General features: G+C 43.9%; 1 protein-coding gene across 1 annotated transcript in view; it reads right to left on the reverse strand.

Moving 5' to 3' along the window:
* Positions 1-19,257, reverse strand: part of ABCA13 (ATP-binding cassette, sub-family A (ABC1), member 13) — a 518,893-nt gene that overhangs the window by 368,228 nt on the left and 131,408 nt on the right. Inside the window, 4 exon segments of the mRNA XM_012646893.1 lie at positions 7,717-7,838; positions 8,551-8,630; positions 9,373-9,536; positions 16,091-16,209. Coding sequence (XP_012502347.1) covers positions 7,717-7,838; positions 8,551-8,630; positions 9,373-9,536; positions 16,091-16,209 — 485 coding nt within the window.

A 19,257-nucleotide genomic window follows, 5' to 3' on the forward strand; every position in this document is an offset into this window, starting at 1 on the left:
CCTGTATAGCGTGTTGCCGTACTGAATACTGCAGGCCATTGTAACACAATGGTAAGCATTTGTGTATGTAAACATGTCTAAACATAGAAAAGGCATAGCAATAGTATGGTATTATAATGTTCTTATGGGACCACCATTGCATATTCAGTCCATGGCTGACTGAAATGTTGACATACAGTGCATAATGACAAACTGCATGTACGATGGCGATCCCTTAAAATTGTAATGACACTGAAAAATTCCTGTCTCCTAGTGATGAGGGAGCTGTCGTGAGTTTGTAGCAAAATGCATTACTCATGTGTTTGTGGCGATGCTGGTGTAGACAAACCTACTGTGTTGTCAGTTGTATGAAATTCCACCACATACAATTATGCACAGTACATAATATTCAATACTGATAATAAATGACTATGTTACTTATTTATGTATTTACTATACTGTATGTTTTACCATTATTTTAGAGTGTATTCCTCCTACTTATATTTTAAAAAGGTAACTGTAAAATAGCCTCAGGCAGGTCCTTCAGGAGGTATTCCAGAAGGAGGCATTGTTATCACAGCAGATGACAGCTCCGTGGGTGTTATTGCCCCAGAAGACCTTCCAGTGGGACAGGATGCGGAGGAGGAAGACAGGGATGCTGATCCTGACCGAGTAGACCGAGGCTAATGTGTGTGTGTCTTAGTTTCTAACAAAAAAGTTTAAAAATGTTTTAAAAAGTAAAAAAAAAAAAAAAATTAAATATAAAAAAGTATATAGAATAAAGAGATAAAGAAAGAAAATATTTTTGTACAGCTGTATGATATTTTTGTTTTACAAACTAAGTGTTATTACAAAAGAATTTAAAAGGCTTTAAAAAATTAAAATCTTATAAAGTAAAAAAGTTACAGTAAGCTAAGGTTAATTTATCATTGAAGAAGGGAAATATGCTTTTATAAATTCAGTGTAGCCTACGTGTACCGTGTTTATAAAGTCCACAGCAAGACACAGCAATGTCCTAGGCCTTCGCATTCACTCACCACTCACTCCCTGACTCACCCAGAGCCACTTCCAGTCCTGCAAGCTCCACTCATGGTAAGTGCCTTACAGTGGTGTACCATTTTTTACCTCCCATGTCATATTTTTACCTTTTCTATGTCTAGATACACAAATATCATTGTGTTACAATTGCCCAGTGTTCAGCACACTACATGCTGTCCAGGTGTGTAGCCTAGCAGCATAGGCTACACCACATAGCCTGGTGTGAGTAGGCCCCACCACCTAGGTTTGTGTAAGTAGTATACTCTGTGATGTTCACAAACGACAAAATCACGTAATAATACATTTCTCAGGACATATCCCTGTTACTGAGTGACACCTGACTTATATTAACACATATATTCAGGGAAAGATTTATTTTAAGGAACTGGCTCATGCAATCATGGGGACTGGCAAGCCCAAAATCTGCTCAATGGGCTACCAGGGTGGGGACCCAGGGAGGAGCTGACATTGCAGCTTGGGTCTGAAGGCCATCTAAAGGCAGAATCCCTTCTCCCTGGGGGCCCTCAGTATTTTTTCTCTAACGGCCTTCAGTTGATTGAGTAAGGTCAACAACGCACATTATGGCAGGTCATCTTCTTTGCTCAAAGTCACCAATTTAGCTCTTAATCTCATCTAAAAAATACTTTCACAGGGACATTTAGAATAATATTTGACCAAACATCTGAGTACTGTTAGCCTAGCCAGTTAACTGGCAAAATCAATCATCACAGATGGCTAAAATGCTCTAGTGTGTTAATGTGCATTTTGAATGTTTTAAGAGAGAATGTTAAGTGTTTTCATAACTAATTTACCGAAAAGCCCTTTTTTCACATGGGAGTTGTGTGGTACAAACACACCTTGGTGACATTTTCCTTAATGTCACTGTTTTCAAACATGCTTTCCCGGGAAGGAGAGGGAGCTCTCAGGGGGGCGGCTGGGGTGAGATGTGGGTACCTACCCTTTGATTTTGTTAGAGCAGCCCCTCTTTGATCAGTTCCATAAAATGAGCACCTGCAGGAAATTTTCCTTGAAGGTGGGGCACAGCCACACCCAGCTGCAGAGAAGCCGCTCCGGCTTTTCCTGAGCGCAGCCCGAACCGGCCCAGTGAAAGTGCTCCTGCACTTGCTGCAGAGTCTGCACCTTATTTTCATTGCTTTCTGCACCACGCAAGGTCATACCCAATCCATTTCTTAGAATTTAGTTCCAGGGCAAAAATATTTGTCCTGAAATTGCTCACATCTCTTTTTAGCAAAAGGGGAGAATCCCGCCCGTCACGCGGACACTCCGCACTCACAGCACACGAGGCAACAGCTCCGACAGCGTATTTGCTTCCACCCGTTTTCTCTGGTTTTCCAAGTTTTGCTAGTTATCTTTTTAAAGTCTTATTATGCTCAGTTTTTCCTGTTTCAAAAACACCTGTTTGAAAGCTGGTGGGGGCAGGAGGTGGGGAGGGGAATAAGAAAATAAAGATAACAGTTTTGCTCGGTTGGAAGCACCACGTGTTATTCCTGTTCGAAGTGAAACTGGCACCTGTCAACTCAGGCTTTGCTCAGCCTAACACTGCAAATTATCAGAAGCACGGATGCCAAGGTGTCGCTGCCTTTCCTGTGCGGGCATATTTGGCTTGGAAAGTTGTGAGGGAGGCACAGGGAGCCGGGCAGACGCCCCCACTCTGCGAGCCCAGCACACACACTCTCCACCACTTAGATAGCAATCGCGGTATTTATATGGTTTTAAAACGACAATGATCCCTGGGAGAAGCATTTGCATTTTTAGCTGGAGCTTGTTTACTGGACATCTGCCTGAAACCCTAATTGCATTCAGAGCGGAGCATCAGAGCCAGGCTTGATGTTGCCCAGCTGATCACTGTAGACGCAGAAGGGCAGGGAAGGCATGGCAGGGACGGCTGCTCTCAGCCTAGCTGTGACCAGAAAGGAAACAATAGAAATGTCGGGGCAGAGGGACTCTGCCAAGTTAGTGTGTAAGCCAAGAAAGCGAAATCAGGACAGATATTAGAAAATAGACCCTACGCTTTTCAGAGAGAAGCAAGGTGGCTCTCTGCTCTCGGGGACCTGTTTGAGCTCAGATCTGCTCACAGATAAAAAGGCAAGAACAAGAGATGAGCATCAGAGAGTGGGAGAAAGCTATGGGGACCCGACTGAAGGACTGTCACCACACTGCACGTGGTGGATCTGACTCCAGCTCTCACTCTGACTCCGAGAGTCACCTAACAGCTATAAGCCTTGACAGGGGTGATGATAAATCTCAAAGGACTCCACGGGGCTGTTGGGAGAACTAAATGAGATCTCAAGCACTCCGCACAAGACACAGTGTACGTAAGCGCTCAGTAACAACCATTATTACTGAGAAATCTATCAGTAACTACCGGCAACAACGCACCTTTGACTCACAGGATATTTAAAGAAACAGATGAGTGAGAATGATTGATTGAGAATACTGACTATGCTTAAGAAAATGAGAGGATTAATTAATTCCTTCTTTGTTTTTATATCCCTAAAGAGAACCATGTTGGCATTGGAGAGGGTAGAACAGCACGCCTAAGAAGTCCTCGCGTGGGCATCCCTTGCCCTCTGCCCCACCCCACACTGGGCTGCATCCTGGCAGCATCCATGTCGACAGAGTCACCATAAATGGTCCATGTCAACACAAAGTCATTTTCTTTTGGCGACAAAATTCTTAGACTAATAAGTTACCAAGACACCCCAGGTGGACGTGCCGCGATTGATTTAAGAGCCCAAACAAACCGATCAGCGGGTGTTAGCTGGTACCTTCCTAGGCCATGGTCATGTGTCAACACTAATGACTCGAATGAAAATACAGGAGATACTCTCACCTCTTTGGTACCTGACAAAGTTGACAAGGACAAATGATACTTTGCAAAGTAGAGTCAGAATTAAAAACACCTTGAAGGTCATGATATTTGGCCAAAACTAGCAAGAAGTATTTTTGCAGAGTTCAATGCCAATCCTGTAATTATGCTTCAAAAATATTTACATATGTGCTAGTCGGAAAAAAGTAACCCATCAGCAAGGAGCGATTTATTAATATTTAGAACAGTTAATTTGTCAGAAATTGAAGTAACACCAGCATGAGATGGAAGAATAGAACAGCTGGAGTGCACAGGTCTGAGTTGGAACTCAGGCCCTCTCCCGGCCGTGACTTCCTCAGTCCCACACTCTTCTGTGAAAGGAGGGAAATGCCTTGCTCAGAGGGAGGAAAATGATACACAAATTCCCTCAGCACAGCATGTGGCTTTCATAAACCTGCAGGATGCTGGCTGAGTTAGCGTTAGGAGAGAAGCTGGAGTTTCACCTCATTTTAGTGAATGTTTAATGAGAACCTACCACATTTACTGAGAACACTCTGGTAGAACAGCAAAACAAGCAAGAGAAGAGCCCAGCCCTGAGAGCACAGGGAGTGAGCTGGGCTGGAGGATGGGTCTGTGACCGTCTCCAGGACCGTAGGCTCCCACCTGATGATGTGCTGTGGGGTCAGGGAGCAGCCCAGGGTGAGCTCCCTCCAGGATAGCGCTCCACACAGCAGGTGCGTCTTCCAGGGGACGCCTGGTCACGTTCCTCTGCATGCTCCCGGAAACCCCTAACTCCAGTCACACGTTAATTATTTTGCTCTTTGTGTGGGGAAAAAACCAGAATGAGCATATTTTGACCAGCGTCTACTCTAAAGTTTCACCCAAAACTATCTGTTGAAGCTTTTCAGAAGACAAACTTCAGTACTAAAACAAATGGAATGTGTAATGTTGCTAAATCCCTGTAAGGAATCTCTTTCTCTTTCCAAAAATTGTGCCAGGCAGCTCTGTTAATGAAGCAACAGACAGAACCAACACATGGGACCGGCCTCAGGTGAGATGGGAAAACTTGACCAGATTGACACAACAAAGTTCTTTCTGCTCCACGGAAATAAAAAATGTCTCAGAACACCTTTCCGTTTGAAGGAGCCTCCCAGAAGAGACCCCCTTCCTCCTTAAGCATCACGGGGAGGGGTGAGAAAATCTGCTGAAGACTGTGCAAAATATTTATCTTCCAAGCAAAACACCAAGTTCTTCCAAGTAATGCTCAATTATTTAGCACAAAAAGTGAAGGAGCAGAAGACAGACCCTTTGATTACTCTCTCAATCTATTGGATCCTGATTCTTTGACCTCATTCTTAATCTTAAAAGAATAAAAATTTGGCCCAACACAAAGAAGGAAGCCACTGTTGATTTGTATGAGTGCCTAAAACATAGAGTCCAGCATGACATGGGTGGGTACTCCACAGGCAGGGGGAGGGGCTCCAAGCCCAGGACAGAGGCTGAACTAGCTGGGCTCAGAGTCCGATAAGCCCCATGAGTCTGTGATTTGGGGTTTTGATGGGGTGATGCTGATCTTAAACGATGGAGCTCTGCAGGAGAGGAGCTTCCCATCGGTACCCATGGCAGGTTCTCTGCACCCAGGGAAGAGGGCAGGAAAGAAAAATGAGCTGGTACAGGCATATCAGCCTGCCTTTACCACCTCTTGCTCATTCCTGCCTCCGTTCCTTTCATGCCATGTCCCCAGCTCTGTGACTGTCAACCAGCTTGTCATCATTCCAAGCTATCCTCCAATTCACCTGCTCAGAGAGGCTTCCTGTGACCACTTGTCCCCATGACTGCATCATATGTGCTTCATAGAACTTTATGGTCTATTAACTTATGGTGTCCATCATTTGTTTACATATTTACTGTGTCATACCACATAGAACATTCACTGTCTTAGAGCAGGGATTTTGAGCCTCCACTTTGGAACCACACCTGACATGCAGGTCATCTTAAGTGAATAAACGAAGGAATGAATAAGTGAAGATTTTTGCAATTTTGCCAAGGCCTTAGCATCACTGAAAAATTATTCCCTGCAGGCCACTGACAGGTTGGAATGAGAATCTGATATGATGAATTTGCAAATTGACTAAAACTACAGTAGAGAAGCCCAGGAAGAAAGATTGTCAACCTGCCAATCTAGAAAAAGCTAGTGTCCAAAGTGTCGCCTCCTAACCGGACATGAATTCCTTCCCTAGGGTCTGTAGATACATGTGGCTTCATGGATATATTTAGCTATCAAAGCAAATAAGCTCATTAGTTATTAGAATAGTTAGAATGCAACTTTTTAAATATACCTCCCAGTTACCTAACTGTCCAGCTATTTAGGTGACCATAATGATTTATATTGACAAAAAGGCAGAGAAAGATACGCAAAGTGCAAAAAAGCACTGCAAAACCGTCTATACGGCAACATCACCTTATAACAACATGAGCCTCTCCAAGCCCAGCCCTCCCATGGTAGAACAGCAGTGACACCCGGTGGCTGCTTGCTTACTCCGGCAGTGACCATCAAAAACAGCTGAGCCCAAACCCAAAGAGTATCATAAGGACTTTGAATTTGAAAGGAACCCCAGAACTTAGCTAATCTGATCCTTCTCTTAAGGCATCCCTGGGTAGCTGCTCAAATTAATTCAGTCAGTGTTTCATTTCCCCGGTTACGAGTTGCGGTAACTAAAGATTTGAAAGCACAGCTACTCACCATTTCTTCATAAGGCAGCATAGAGGTGGATAGAAGGAATCTCACCACTGCCCCCTGCCCTTTTCCCCTCCATCTTCAGCCCCAACACCTCTGTGCATATGTGGTGTTTAATAAGCTGAATTTGACATTTTTTCTTGAAGATAGATGCTATGCATCTTACTATAAACAACTTGGTGATACTGCCATTTGAATTTGGGGTTCCTAACTTTTAATTTATTTCTTTCTTAATTTAAATTAATTCTTAAATAATCTACCTGTCAGGCTTGCAATTAGCCCCAATTAACCAGGAAAATTTAAATTAAACGTGTGTTGGGGCCCACCTGATTGTCAATTGGAATGTCCACTTGTGAGTCAGCTACATGCTTGTTACTTCTGGAAGGTTCTCTGTACAGAAAGGTAAAACCACCACTGGAAGTGCTGAAAAGATGTCTCAGAACTGCACACCTGCTAAGGATGCAGGTGATACCTGCTACGGCCAACATGATATTTACCTGTTCCCCCCTTCCATGGGTAAACCACATCCTCATGCCCCCCGTATGTGTTACTCACTCCTTGACTTGTTGCAATAGCCCTTTAATAGTTTTGTCATTTTTTTTTTTTCCAATTGCCTTCACCAGGGCTTCCCAACCACCTTGGAGATGAAGCGGCCTGTCATTCCTCATTTACTGTCGCAATAAGCCAATACTGTAGCATGCAGCCAGATTGTACACAGTTACTCTTCACTCAGAGTAAATCATAGTTGATTTTTAGATATTTTTAGCTGGTTTTGTTTTGGGTATTTTTTATAATTTTTCAACACCTACTGAACCAAGAAGAAACCCCATGCGATATTGTGCATCAAGGTTGGAAATCACTGGAATAAATATCATCACCAATTTTATCCTTTCTGACCCCAAATAAAGACATATTATAAAATTAAAGACCCCAAGAATTGGAATGAAACAATAACAGTCTTTGGTTCCTCGCTCATTCCCTCGTTTCCTTTCTGCCTCCAGTCATAGCACTGTTCAGCAACCCCTTCCCCAGCCACAGGAGAGAGGAAGAGGGGAAAGGGTAACAAAACACCATAGCTTCAGGCGATGGCTCCTTCCATGAGCACAACAGACAGACAAGAAGCAGCACCCACCTTGGAGTGGGAAACGTTTGCTTCCAAAATACTGTGGATAGTTTCATCTGAGATGTTAATGGAAGATCGAAGCTCCTCAGTCAACTTGGTGATGTTCTTCATCAAATCCTTTACTTTCACATCTGAAAAATAAGCAAAAAGAAGGAAGCTGTATAATAAATGTTTAGATTATTGCTGACTGTGAAAACAACATTTGATATTATAACCTGGCCAGAATAGTTTCCTTCATTCTACCCAGCCCATAATAGACACTAAATAAAGTCAAGTCTTACTCCTCTAGGGGTAACTGAGAGAAGGTAGACAACAAGTAAACCAAAATCCCAGGTTATGTGGTATTTTCTAGTCACTGGTTTACTCTCTAAAACCTGCATGTTTTAAGATTGACTTTAGAAAGAGATTTTTCTTAGGCAACAGTGACCAAGTGCCATAGGAAGCTCACTTCTCTACACGTATCTGCTTCTCTCACTTCTCCTTAACAAGAGGAATATCATTCAAGAATGTGCCTGGCATATCGATGCTGAAAGAAGCTTCATCAATCTATAGATTGGATAGTTGAAGAACAGAAACTCATAGACATCAACTGGCTTGTCCAGGAAGGCAGGGACAGAGCAAAACCCAGACCACAGAAGTTTCTCTTCCTTCCTCCACTGATTTTAGTACCCCAGGATTTTGGGACATTCCTTAAAAACCTCAAATAGATCAGACCAGCCAAGTTCTAAACGATTATCATGCACAGCATAACTTTTCATTTTTATGTTTTATTTTAGTAATATATTTATATGAGAAACTAAATTTAAATTTTAATCAAGCAAACTTGAAAGACCACATACTTACCCTTGGTGACTATGAAATTGCTAAGAAAAGTCATAATGGGATTCCCTGACGACCAAGAATCCTCGAGGCTTTTGGCCAACCTAAAATGGCAGAAAATCAAAGCTAAATTAGGCAAGATAAAACCATCAGAACAATGTTGGAATGAATAACACTGTCTCAGTTCCCAGGAGATGAGCTGGATAACAAGATCACATTTCCATAAAATTCCTCCAACAATTACACACGTCTCTCCTGACACCAACTGTACGTGAATATCCATTAATACCCACACCGTGGTGTTTCCTTCTCAGAGGCCCTGCCAAGCAAGGTGAATCAGGGGAATACGGATGCATAATAATGCAACTGTGAAAAGAATAGATAGAATAGATCATGAAACATATGAGAAATCAAGAAAGCCAGAGTCAGATGAACATAATTCTTTTTGTGAATAAGTCATCTATAGAATACACAGTCCCTGATTTCCTCTTCCTGGGATTTATACTTGGAGAATGAGCAAAGTTAATCAAATATGAAGGTAATTTGAAAAAATATTTGACTGTTCATACAGAACCTATTTAAGACCATATTGCAACCTTGGATCATGACATTTTGATCTAATATCTTGATCACCAATAAAGTTAGCCTTCTGGCTGATGCTGCTCTTACATTTTACCACTTAAAAATTTAATCATAGAAAACTTTGATTTTGTTTAGCATATATATATATTGAGACATATATTGATAGTATGTGGCACAAACTATTGTCTGAAATTCACAAAGAGTGCTAGACATCTCTTTATGAATGACAATACTGCGAAGGCAGGAGAGCATGTTAGCACATACGTGTGCATGCGCTGCTGCAGGGTTTCCAGCCCGGGCTGGCATGTGCAGTCCTGGTTGGTGGCATTTTCCAAGCTGCTTTTGAAGTTTTCCAAGGCGCTAGAGAGATTCCTGCTAAGACTTTCACAATTTTGTTGATTGAGTGAGGACCATATCGTTTCAATTTCCTGGAAAACATTGCAATGATATAGGTTAGAAACACACATACTTATTTGTATGAGCTTAAGTCTGGTTTCCAGATAAACATGTGCCCTCACTAAGTATTACATTCATTGTCAGTTTTTCCTGTAGCCTCAGGAAACATAGAGAATGAACAATCATGTCCAATTGCTTCTGTGCATTGCAGAGTAGTAGAAGGAGCCCTTGGCTGGAAAATAGGGGAGCTCAGCTCTTACTATTGGCTCTGCCATTAACCGACCAGGCAAAACAGCACGTTCTTCAATGGATGGGAGACAACAAGCAATGCCACTCTAGCTGGCCTGGCACTTAAATTCCTGGTTTTCAAGTAATAGAAACACACAAAAAAAAAAAAAAAAAAAACCAAATAACCCAATTTTTAAAATGGGCGAAGGACCTGATAGATATTTCTCCAAAGAAGACATAAAAATGGCAAACAGGTATATGAAAAGTGCTCCACATTACTAATCATCAGGGAAATGCAAATCAAAATCACAGTAAGATACTACCTCTCACCTGTTAGGATGGGTGTTATCAAAAGGACAAGAGATAAGTGTCGGTGAGGGTGTGAAGAGATGGGACCCCTTCTACACTGTGGCTGGACATGTAAATCGGTACAGCCATTATGGAAAACAGCATGGAGGTTCCTCGAAATATTAAAAATAGAGCTAGCATATGATCCAGCCATCCCATTTCTGGGTATAAATTCAAAGGAAATGAAATCATGTCTCAAAGAGTGATCTGCACTCTCATGTTCACTGAAGCACTATTCACAATAGCCAAGACACAAAATCAACGTAAGTGTCCATCACCAGATGAACGGATAAAGAAAATGTGTTGTATACGGTGGAATATTACTCAGCCACAAAAAGAAGGAAATCCTACCATTGGAAGCAACATGAGTGAACCTAGAAGACATGCTAAGTGAAACAAGTCAGTTACAGAAAATACTCCATGATCTCACTTATATAGAGAATTTTTTAAAAAAGTCAAACTCATAGAAATAGAGAGTAGAATGGTGGTTACCAGGGGTGAATGTGGGAATAGTGAGATGTTGGTCAAAGGGTGTAAAGCTGCAGTTATGCAGGTTAATAAACCTAGAGATACAACATACAGCTGAGGATTACAGTTACTAATACTGCATTATATACTGGAAATTAGCCAAGACAGAAGATTTTAGGTGCTCTTACCACACACCCCCCCACACACATACAAATAACTGAGATTATAGATATGCTAATTTGCTTGACTATAGTAACCATTTCACTATATATATGTTTATTAAAACATCATGTTGCACACCTTCCACATATACAATAAAAAGCATAAAAAATAAAAATGAAAAAAACATTAAAGAAGCTTTTCAAAAATAAAAGCCACAAAACCAATAATTGGAAAGAAATTATATGTGACTATATGTACATAAAGTGGATGAAACTCTGCCCTGAAGTTTGGCAGAGCAGCCTGGAAGGATCCTGTCCTCCCCACTGCATGTGGAGGGATCTCAGGGACTCCAAGGAACACAGGAAAAAACCCAGGGCTGGGCCCTGGCTCTCAGGCATCCCCAACCCTTCTCTGAGATTTCATGGATGCCTGATCAGCGTCTTTCTAGAAGCATTACCCAGTTTTACAAAAAACCAATAATTTGAGGAAAAAAAGAGAAAAACCTTTTTGAATAATATCTAGAAATTGATGAAAATGCAAAACATTTATCATATGTGGAATTAAGTGACAAATATAGGCAATTTAAAATGTAAAACAACCTGAGAAGCAGCACACATGTATTTACATCTGTGTCTACAGACACACATGTGAATCTATACACGTTCCCTGGACATAGCTATTCTACCATATATAATTTATTTCATATGATCATAATTTATTTGCTTCATCACATTTTATTTGTATCACCCAATTCTCACTGATATTGGAAGCCTATTTCTAGGTTATGCCAATTATGGGAAGGTGTCACGTGTAGGTCAACACTTAGATAATATTTCTGTCTAAATAAAACTTCTAAATGTTATTCTCAACACACTGTCAGTTTCTCTTGCAGAGGAAAATCATGAATCATTCAGGTGACCAGAGGGAGCTTTGCAGTGTATGTTCCAAGGAAAGGTGAAGGTGAGCACGGCCAAAGTGTTGAGATGGGGGCCCAGAGCTCTGGAGGCTGCCCCTTGCTGGGTCCCAGGCACAGCTGAGGGAGGCCTGGGGAGAGAGGGAGACATCTCAGGAACTGCAAGCGCCAAGCTGTGATCACAACTCCCAAACTCACACCACCGTGGGCCAAAATCTCTCCACAGCGGGGGAACTGAACCAGCGGATCCTTCCACAGCATGTGACTCCTTGCGTCTAATTCATCCGTTAATGTGTTCACTTTCCAAGATAACTTTCTCCAAGCCGTTTGGGTGTGAAACTAGAATGGAAATCCCTCAGGACTATCCATCCATTCGTTCAAAAAAGACTTACTGAGCGCCTCCCAAGCGCCAGGCAGGTGCGGTGCTGGCCTGGCGGAGATGAAATCCTCGCCTCTGGGAGGTGCACATCCCAGCGCAGGAACAGCCAAGAGCTGCTGTGGGGACAAACTGCTCAGCACGTCACAACGTGGTGTGAAGGATAAGGCTGCGGGCAGGGCTTACAACTTTCTTTAGCACCCTCCGGGAGTCCTGATACGGAAAGGGGAGCAGCCCTGCAAATGCCCTGAGGGGGCTGGAAGGAGCCAGCGAGGTGGAGAACAGTGCACAGGGAAGGACATGTGGAAGGTGACCGCCACCCAGACGGCAGGACCTTACAACGGCCTCCTTTAGGACTTTGGCACTAATTCTGAATGAGGTTGCAAGACACTGGGTGGCTCTCAGCAGAGAATTGACATAACCTGATGCTGCTTTGGAAGGGTCGCTGTGGCTCCGGAGTTGAGGACAGAGCCAAGGAGAGGAAGAGGAGAGAGTTGGGAGGTTGTTGCACCATCCAGGTGAAATGCGGTTCAGGCGGAAGAACATGGCCGGATTCTGGAAACATTTGGAAGGTAGAACAAACAGAGTTTGCTAACAGAAAAAAAACAAAAAAGGGTTCACAAGCATGCCAAGGTCATTGCCCTGAGCATCTGAGGAAAAGAACACCAGGGGCAGGAAAAATTGGATGGGAAGGTCCAGAGTCTATTTTCAGATGGGTGGAGTTGAGAGGCCTGTCTGACATCTAAGGGGAGAAGCCGAGGAGATGACAGAGCATTCGGGCCTGGAGTTCAGGGGAGGTCTTGGCCAGAGAAGGAAATTTGGAAATTGTCAGGAAGTAAATGGAATTTTTAGGTTGTAAGTGAATCTGCATGAGATTTCCCGACATGTGAGCCTAGACAGAGAAGAGAAGAGAAGAGATCTGGAGACCGAGCCTACACCATCCATCACATAGAGGAACCAGTCGTGGAGGTGGAGGTGGTCAGCCAAGGATGCAGGAGCCCAGGGTCCAGGGAGCCCAGTGCAGAAAGGCTGGGGAGGGGCGAGTCCGTGTCAAGGCCATGCTCAGACCAAGGGAAGGGAGGAGTGAGACTCGGCCATGTGGGGGTCATAGGGCTTTGGCAGGAGCAGCCTGGTGGAGTGGTGTCTGCGGCCTGCAGGGGCCTAACAGGAATGGTCAATTCAGGCCTGTCTCTTCGTTTAACCTCTTGGCAGGACTCAAGGACACAGAGATTCCTCTCCCTTCTCCACTGAGGTTTCCACTGCTGGCTCTGTCCTTGGAGACATGGACAGCTTCCAGCTTCCAGCTTCCTCTCACTCACTGCCCCTAAAGACAGGTGCACAGACCCTGTTCATCATCTGAACATAACCACAGGAAAGCAGAAAGGGAACGTATGGCAGCAAACTCCTGCAACGCATCTGCAAGGCCGAGAGACATCCGGGGCCAGTCCCAGTCTCCAATCTGTGTGTCCATTTCTAGCAACATGCATAGATGCCCCTGCAGCTTTCACACTCTGCTCTTTCTCCTAAATGTGGATATTTCTGAACTTTCCCCAGTTTTCTCACCCAAACATTTCACAGGCCCAATATTCTCCTTCCTCCTTAGAGGTCCCTCTTCAAAGCACACCGGTGCACAGATACAATGAGGTCAGAACAATAGGTATAGATGAGTGTCCCCTGGGGGCCACTTTCTTCTGAGAAAATAGATTGAATTAAATCCACAGCACAGGGACTCTGCTGTGCGTGGAGCGTCCCCTCATAGAAAGAAGCTCTAGCTCATAATTTGTTACTATATGCAAATTAAATTTTAGCCAATGCATTTCTAATATTCTTGCTATAGATGTCATTCTTAAATTTAACAAAATAATAATTTTGACATAGAGAGGATTATAAAGTAGGAGGCGCACATTCCACCCAGTAGCAAGGACTAATGGAACAAAAGTTCCAACTGTCTTCAGCACAGGTGTAGCAGGCTGTAAGGAAAGAAGAAGTGTCTAGCACAAAGACTGAGCTTGACATTCATTAAATGATACTTTCGGGATTCAGTAAGACCACCATATGGAAAAGACAGCATACATCAGTCTCTCCTTCTCTGGTTAGATCAGGCCCGTAATTGTCCAGGAACTAGCAGGTGAGCGTACACAGATGGTCCTAAAGGTTTAGATTTAGGAAGGTGACAGGAAGCCCACATTCAGCCTTGAGTTCCAGCCACATTCTCTGATTCAGCTTACCCCAGAAGTGTTGAGACTCACTGTGCACTTGCTTTCATTTTTGACATTTAATTCTGATTCCTATTTAGCTCCTTATTGCTACTTTCTACTGTTTGGAACAAAACGTGTAAAAGGGCACAGAGAGTTAAACCCCCAAACTTTCATCACATCAGTCAGTTGGGACTTTCAATTCCAGTTGGCATTCCGCGTTAGTATGGAGAAAACTATATGTTAGAATATTTATTTAGATATTGAAAAACTAAAAATGGCTTTGTGTCCTTTGCCTACCTCTCTTGGACACTCACATCCCACAGCCTGGAAAAGATTCATATTTCTGAAAGTCTCCCACACCGAAAGCCCTTGAACCACAAACGCATCCTGGAAGCTTGGCATCCTCAGATAGGAAATGTTCTATTTTTGTCATTAAAGACAGGAACTTCTGTTCTTTAGCAAAATGAACCTAATTGTTACTGTCCAGAATTGTTGATGATCATATAACTATCTGAACTGTGACTATAGTATGGAATCAGTTTTAAAAGCTGAAGTCTCTTGCCTGTTTTATTAACACAATCTTCACTCAGCACTCAAAAATTTTCTGTGAGTTTGTTTGTTTTTGTTTTTTCTGTATCCACAGTTAATACCTGACAAAGATACATGCAACCTGGAAATAAGAAACTGATGATCTAAATAAGTCAGTGTAAACATGACAAATGACTGGCGTCTGCTCAGGCTTCCTGTCCACACGCACCGCTCCCCCCACGGCCCCAGCACGGCAGCTAGCGATTAGCCGCTCTCACTCCTTCCCCACATTTCCCCAGAGAGGAGGCCTCCACACTCGCACCGCGCCATGGGAGTTTGGCATGGCCATCTCTGATCTCTCTAGGCATCATCCATCTCTCTGCTTTCTGTGATAATCCAACATTCACGGGACATACGACGAGGCAGAGTTGCTGGACCGCAAAAGCAATAAACAACATTCAGAACTGGATCTAGAAGAAAGACAAGCCTTCAATCCACTGTTGGGAAAACATTGCCATTGCCCAAGCTTCTTACACAGGTCAGGCCTGCCTGGGGGCCCAGTGGTCTTTAATTCCAAAGTAAGGGGGTAGGTCCCAGAGAAAAGTCACGTCCTCCCAGCCAGCTTTGTGTGGAGACCCTGCATGGGAGCTCAGGGGGCACTTGTCCAAATTAACACAAAAGAAACTGCTATGCCAGTTCCCATTCAGCATCAGTTCTTGGTACTTGCCAGTGTGTTCGATTAGTTAGAGCCAGGGATGGGCTGATAAACACTTAAAAATAACTCTCCAGGAAAAACAAAGATATTATTTCTAGCATTTGCCAATTTCCATGGTGTAAATGCTCCCACATGGCCTAGTTCAAGCTACCAACATGATACTAGTGAACATAGAGTTGGGAAGAACTACGCAGTAGCGCATAGCTATTAATATATAGTATTTCCTTCACAGAGATTCAACAGAGGCAAATGATCTCAGGACGATAGAAAACAGTAGAACATACTAAAACGATTAGGAAGTGATAAGTCTTGAGTATTTATTACTTTGTTTTTAACATAATTTATTTCATCACAAATTCATATGATATGATTTTTAATTATGTCTGTGTTTAACAACCAGCTTGCAAAATTCCTGAAAAATCAACAATCAGCTCTGATTCCTTGGTGCCAGTCAACCCCAGCACGCCACTGAGAACCCGAGAGGTGGGGAGGGTGAGCAATCCCTCTGCAAGGCTGACTTCCAGCAGAACTGTGCACATACAGCCGCCGTGGCTGGAAGCTCCAGGCAGCAAGCTTGGGATGACTTGACTGCCTGGCAAGGGCCAGCGGCAATGAACGTGAAATTTTCTGAAATTTAGAAGACAACAAACCTGATAGTGGTCGTGCACCAAAGTGACCGCTTGTATAGCAGAGGAGATGAGATGGCTTATCCCACCTTGCTTGCAACTCAGAGTGGCACACAAAATGTCCTTGATCAAGGAAGGGTTTTCTGCCAGAAGAAACACAGAAGTCATTAGTAAACAGTCCTCTCCTGAACAAGCCACTCTCACAAAATCACTTTTTAAAGATTCAAAATGATAAAATTTTCTAAACATTTCTTAAATCATCAAGATGAACATGCAGATGATGAGGGCAAAGCTGAGCCTTTTGAGTTGCAAATGTAATTGAATACTTTGTTTTGGGGGGGCCTAACTGATTGCATAGAAATGAACATCCTCTGCTCCCCCAGACTGGCCCTCTTCCTGCATCCCCACAGGCAGGCTACCACTCACCCCACCGCCAGGGCAGTCTCGGTTTCATGAACAGTGCCCTCCGTCGTTCTCAAAGGGCCCCAGAGTGAAGGATGAATTACACGCACGTCTATTTGTGATCGTCCCCGTCCTCCAGGCCTCACAAGGCACCCCCTGGAAGCATCCCGACCCTCCTCCCCCCGTGCACTGCTCCTCGCAGCCAACCAATCTCCCCATCGGATCAGCCAATTATCCCACCAGCTCATGATCTGCGATTCACGCCTTTGTCCTGCACCCACCAGGTCACGCCCAGGAGAGCGCCAGGCTCCTAACAGGGCCCACTCCCATCTCACCTCTCCCATCCCCTTCCACGCTGAGCCACAGGGCTCTTCCTCCAAGGAGATCCCCTGGTGATAGGAAACTGCCCGAAGGCTCCTCGTTGCATCCAAGGCCTTTCCGCAGCCACAGGCCCCCTCCACCCCCTCGGCCCCCACGCCCTGTGTTCCTGCTGTCCGCTCAAGGCACCACTGCTTCCCTCCCGAACCCACGACCTTTCAGAGCTCTGCCTTAGGACACCCCCTCTCCCCAGCCTGTCCAGGGCCCCTCCCACTCCCCGGCTATGCCAATGCCTCTGCGCTCCCCTCCCTGCAGGGTCGCCCACCCCACGATCGACCCGCCCGCACAGGACCCTGCGAGGCTCTTCTCACCTCCGCCTTCCTGTCACTGTGGCACCTGGCAGGTGGCTTTGTACCTTCTAGATGCTTGCTCATGACAGAAAATGAAATGCCTTTTATGAAGAATACACTTTTCTTTATTTTTTCAATGAAAGAAAAAATTGAATCCTGACTTTTAAATTATTACATTGTTTCTCAGAAGTAATTTTAAAAAACAGTTTGGGCATATTACAAAGTGAAAAAAGCCCATCCAAAAAGGCTACACATCGTACAATTTCAACTCTATGACATTCTGGAAAAGGTAAAACTGCGGACACAGTAAACAAATCAGCGGTTGCCGGGGCGGGGGAGGGAGGTATGGGTAGGCAGAGCAGGGCTGTGAGGGCCGAAACCGTCCTGCGAGATGCTACAAGCAGATACGTGTCACACATTCGTCCACACCCTGGAACGTGCAGCACCCACAGCAAACCCTAATGTGAACTGCGGTCGGCCGTGGGTGGTAATGAGGTGTCCATTGTAATGAATGCTCTACGCATTCATCTTCGAGCATAAAGGGACCCTCTGCTTTGGAGAAGACATAATAACGAGTTTAGGAATTACATTGTTCAAAATCAAAGAACAAAGAATGTAACATGAAAAAGCTGTCGCAACGGTGTGGCCGTAGGTAAGTCATGGACTGTGTCGACCCTTTATTCCCTTAACGTAAAACGATGACATGGACTAGACAGTGGCCACACATGGCATTTCTACAAGGTCAGATCAGGGGCGATGTGGTCATGGGAAGCCGTGCTGAGCTGTCAAACCACCCGGCCTCCATCTGCCCTGCTTCTGACGTTGTCTTGCTGCTGGCCTTGAGGACACTTGACAAGTGTCCTGACTCTGGTAAGATCCTGTTTTGAGGCTCCTCCCACTCTCCCGAGTCCTCTCTTTCCCCAGCTCACACTGCTTCTTCACATCCCTGGCTCCAGCCCTTCCTACCTGCTCTGGTCCCTCTTCTTGGCTCTGGGGACTCATTCAGAGACCTCGCCTTGCCTTTCCAGATCTGCCAGCTCACCCTGGACCCCTCCACTCTGCTCCCTCCAGCGCCACGGATCAACAGGGGCTCTGACTTTACTCTAAAACCCTGAGCTACTCACTCACCCTCTCTGGGCCCCAATTTGCCAGACCGTGAAACTAGAAGATTAAAGTAGATGCCCACTGAGGTGGGCCTACTGGGCTCTCGTGCAATTGCTGTTGTCATACATAAAGCATTAGATGAGGAGGAGGAATACGACAACATCCCTCATGGAGATACCAGCGTCAGCTCTGTGATGTGGCAAATAACTACTTGGTTTTCAATAATGATAATAATATTACAACAGATCTGGCTGCTATTCCTTTTGTGTGACAGAAGAGGAGCCACCTGCCCATTTTGGTCCATTTCAGCTCAAATCTTCGTGGGGTGGACCTTTAAGCTTTTCTGGATCTGTCACTACTCTGCTAGTCTATAGGATGCAGTGACAGTTCACTAAGGACAGTGGGTGGCAGTTCAAATATTAGTCATGCTTGAGATTTTTGAAATAAAACATAAAAATTAAAAATTAATTTTTTGTTACTAATGTGATTTCAAGTATGCTATATTAATTTAGCAGCTGCAATACAGAATGGCAAAATAAATATAAATTCAGGCATTAATGAATGTTTAATTCATTTAAAATCCATTACATTAGCTGACTGTGAAATGTCAAAATAATTAAGTCTTCAAACGTGGCTGAATTTGACATGCCAGAAAAGCATCTGAGAACCAGAAAGAGGTTTGAATTTTACCAGAGCATGATTCCTTGTGCTGAAATCATTTATCAACCACGCTAAGGTGTACTTAGATACCTAATGCTTTATTACTTTATATTCAACAATATCGTCAATGTTCACAACATCTAATTGGACATAGAGATTGTCTTAAAAAAAAAAAAAAAAACCCTCCACAAAACCCCTCCGTGGCAGTTGGGGGTGTCGCATCAAGGCTGTCTTCCCTTCTCCAGCCGTTCCTCACTCCTTTTTTGTGTATCTTAGGCCAAACAATTAATCGATTAATTCTTGGGTTCAAAGAAACGTTTGTATTACAAAAAGGAGGTGAGTGAGTAGATTAGAACT

Source organism: Propithecus coquereli, unplaced genomic scaffold (genome assembly GCF_000956105.1).
Source record: "Propithecus coquereli isolate 6110/MARCELLA unplaced genomic scaffold, Pcoq_1.0 Scaffold252, whole genome shotgun sequence".
Taxonomy (NCBI): Eukaryota; Metazoa; Chordata; class Mammalia; order Primates; family Indriidae; genus Propithecus; species Propithecus coquereli.